The 3,387-nt window shown below is 41.2% G+C and overlaps 1 protein-coding gene across 1 annotated transcript; it reads left to right on the top strand.

The window, feature by feature from the left end:
• Positions 1 to 142: 142 nt before the first annotated feature.
• Positions 143 to 3,322, top strand: SARC_06682 (hypothetical protein; the record flags this gene model as incomplete). Its single annotated transcript, XM_014299394.1, has 4 exons — positions 143 to 242; positions 1,123 to 1,261; positions 2,248 to 2,338; positions 3,231 to 3,322. Exons 1-4 carry the CDS (start codon positions 148 to 150, stop codon positions 3,320 to 3,322), a joined length of 417 nt encoding a protein of 138 aa, XP_014154869.1. The 5' UTR covers positions 143 to 147.
• Between the last annotated feature and the right edge of the window lie 65 nt (positions 3,323 to 3,387).

Below are 3,387 nucleotides of genomic sequence, written 5' to 3'. Positions count from 1 at the left end.
ATATATTTATATATATGTATATGTTTATGTTTATAAACAAAAGCAATCCAATGTTTATGTATAAATAGGGATGTATCTATTTCTTACTATACCAGTCTGTCTGACATGTACGATTACCTATATACGCTCACAGTTAGGAAGAGCAGCATGGTTAGTAGTATCAGGAGAAGGATACCCAAACCCAGCAATCCAGCGGCCGCAGATGGATCCAAACGTAGGAGTTTGACGGCCGACCTTGGAAAGTATGTTTGTTAACCGGATCACATTTAGGAACTTTGGTTGTGCATGTGTGTGCTACTAAAGTATATTAGAGACTCGTTCGGGAGAGCACAGAAACTCTAAAACCCTAAAAAAAAATGCGGGAGGTGGGGGGGGGTCCAACTGATTCTGTTCAACTAACACTACCTAAACTGATTATGTGGCTGAGACTTCACAAACTGATTTTATGTCTCTGCCACTTCATAAACTGTACTTTAAGATCTCTATACATAAATTGTACTAAATTAACTATTTCTGTGTCACTGACACTACATAAACTGTTGCTGTATCACTCACACTACTTGTTGTGCGTACGTACATTGTGGATTTGTGTGATGGTACAATAGCCTCACGAGTGATTGATGAAGTGTGCTTCATGACACTTTACGCGCACTCTGCCAATACACACACCCGCCGTGGAGGTACATGCTCATGCTAACATGCTAACACAATTGAATGCGAATCCTAAACATTCTGCGTGTGCGTATATATTCATTCGAGTACGATAAACCATTTTTATCTATGAGCAGGATATGTGAACTCAAACGCAAGTGCCATTGAATATCTTTATTTAGGAATACCTGCACTGCAGATCCGATTGGTGGTACATGTCGTGTGTTGCCATTAATTTACTTAAACTGATGTATTGACATCTCTCACGGGTTACTATCACAGTACAATCAACCACACTATCAAAGGCTCTGGTGTACCGACATCTCTCACTGGTTACTATTACAGTACAATCAACCTCACTTTCAAAGGCTCTGATGTACCGACATCTCTCACTGGTTACTATTACAGTACAATCAACCGCACTATCAAAGGCTCTGATGTACTGACATCTCTCACGGGTTACTATTACAGTACAATCAACCGCACCATCAAAGGCGCCGGCAGAACCGTCGGAGGGGGAGTAGAGAAGGTGGCCAAAGGTCTGTCCTTGCCGAGTTTGCGCTCTAATAATACCTCACCCAGTGCATCTGCCGATGAACTCCCACAACTGGTAGGTGGGACTGATTTTGCCCTGAGTGGGTACGTGTATACGTATAATGATATTGTACTGTGATTACGTATAATGATACTGTGGTGTATTTATGTATAATGATATTGCACTAGTGATACTGTAGTGTATGCTCGTTCGCTTTATCTGCTCACAACTGGTATGTGTAACTGATTTTTCCCTGAGTGGATACGTATATACGTATAATGATATTGTAGTGCACTTATGCATAATGATATTCTAATGTATTTACGTATATTGATATTGCAATGTATTTACGTATAATGTTATTGTAGTGTATGTTTGTTTGATTTATCTACTCACAACTGGTATGTGTAGCCGATGTTCCACTGAGTGGCTATCCATCTCACTGTAGTTGGCGCTCTAAATGGGAATACAAGCCATTCTCAGTTAGGCTATACTATACTCCCACACTCCTTCTTCTTCATACTCAGTGTAAGGTAATACGGTACGAGTGCTGTTTAAGGTTCACAGTATGACCTGTTGCGGTGGGCATGGTGGTATCCATCAGTTTCAGTGCAATGCTAACACTCGCGCATGTAGTACACAGTGCTCAGTCGGGATACAGCACACATCTCTCACGCCCTTGAGATATAAACTCAGGTTATCGACTGTTCGGTACTGTAGGACAACCCGAGGCAAGGCCTCGACTCTGTGTCAGTAAACGCTTTGTTTGGGGATGTAAGAGGGTTGTTGTACGTCCCTGTGGTCATGAATGTGATGTATATCTCAACCAAACGATTACTTTACATTTACGCATTAATAGCCAACTGAAATGTGCACGAGCACTTTACGCATTAATAGCCAATTGAAATGTGCACGATTACTTTACGTATTAATAGCCAACTGAAATGTGCATGATTACTTTACGTATACGCATTAATAGCCAACTGAAATGTGCACGATTACTTTACGCACTAATAGCCAACTGAAATGTGCACGATTACTTTACGTTTACGCATTAATAGCCAACTGAAATGTGCACCGCGCCGACCGGGGAGAAGGAGAAGAAGTTCCTGCGCAAACGCAATCACATGCGAATAGCCACCATCCTCTACGGTGAGTGTATAGTGAGTGATGGCACGATGCAATTACCTACTCACAAACATACACGTGGGTCAGTGAGTGGTTCAGTTCGGGCTGATATGATATAGATTATTCCTCATTGTCGTACTACTGAGCTTGGTTTATGCAGGTTTTTCCTCATTGTTGTACCACTGAGAATTATGTAATTCTGAGCTTGGTTTATGCTTGTGTTTCCTCAATGTTGTACTACGTAGAATTTTGTACTTCTGAGCTTGGTTTATACTGCTTTTTCCTCAACGTTGTATTACTAAGCATGTTGTACTTCTGAGCTTGGTTTATGCTGGTTTTTCCTCATTGTTGTACTACTAAGCATGTTGTTGTACTTCTGAGCTTGGTTTATACATTTATTATTCCTCATTGTCGTACCTCTGAGTTTGGTTGTTGTACCGATTGTCTCTCATTACTATTTCTACCGTATGACCTGATAGTCGCACCCACTGACCTCCGCTTTCTAGTAGCTGGCTACAGTTGTCAAATGTTAACCACACCTCTTGTGGACACTACATCCACCTGCAGTGCATGTTATATAGAAGCCTTCAACAGCACATGTGTAACACTTTCAAAGGTATCTCTTTACTACATCCACCTGCAGTGCATGTTATATAAAAGCCTTCAACAGCACATGTGTAACACTTTCAAAGGTATCTCTTTACTACATTCACCTGCAGTGCATATTATATAAAAGCCTTCAACAGCACATGTGTAACACTTTCAAAGGTATCTCTTTACTACATCCACCTGCAGTGCATATTTTATAAAAGCCTTCAACAGCACATATGTAACACTTTCAATGGTATGTTCTTTACTGTATGGTGTGCACTCATCACGATATGGTGTCGCACTGCTCTGCTTCTAACCCTCTCAGATCGACAGCACAAGAAAGACTCTCCCGTCGCAATCACAACTCCCCGAGCTGCCGAGAACGAACCAGATTTTGACTTGTCGTTTGCCGGGTAAGGAGTGCCTATTGTGATGTATGACTAATGCATCATACACATATCTGTACATACACGTATTTGAAT

This window comes from Sphaeroforma arctica (assembly GCF_001186125.1).
Source record: "Sphaeroforma arctica JP610 unplaced genomic scaffold supercont1.488, whole genome shotgun sequence".
Taxonomy (NCBI): domain Eukaryota; class Ichthyosporea; order Ichthyophonida; genus Sphaeroforma; species Sphaeroforma arctica.
The sequence above is the reverse complement of the archived record's forward strand: the minus strand, read 5'-3'. Positions and strand labels throughout refer to the sequence as shown.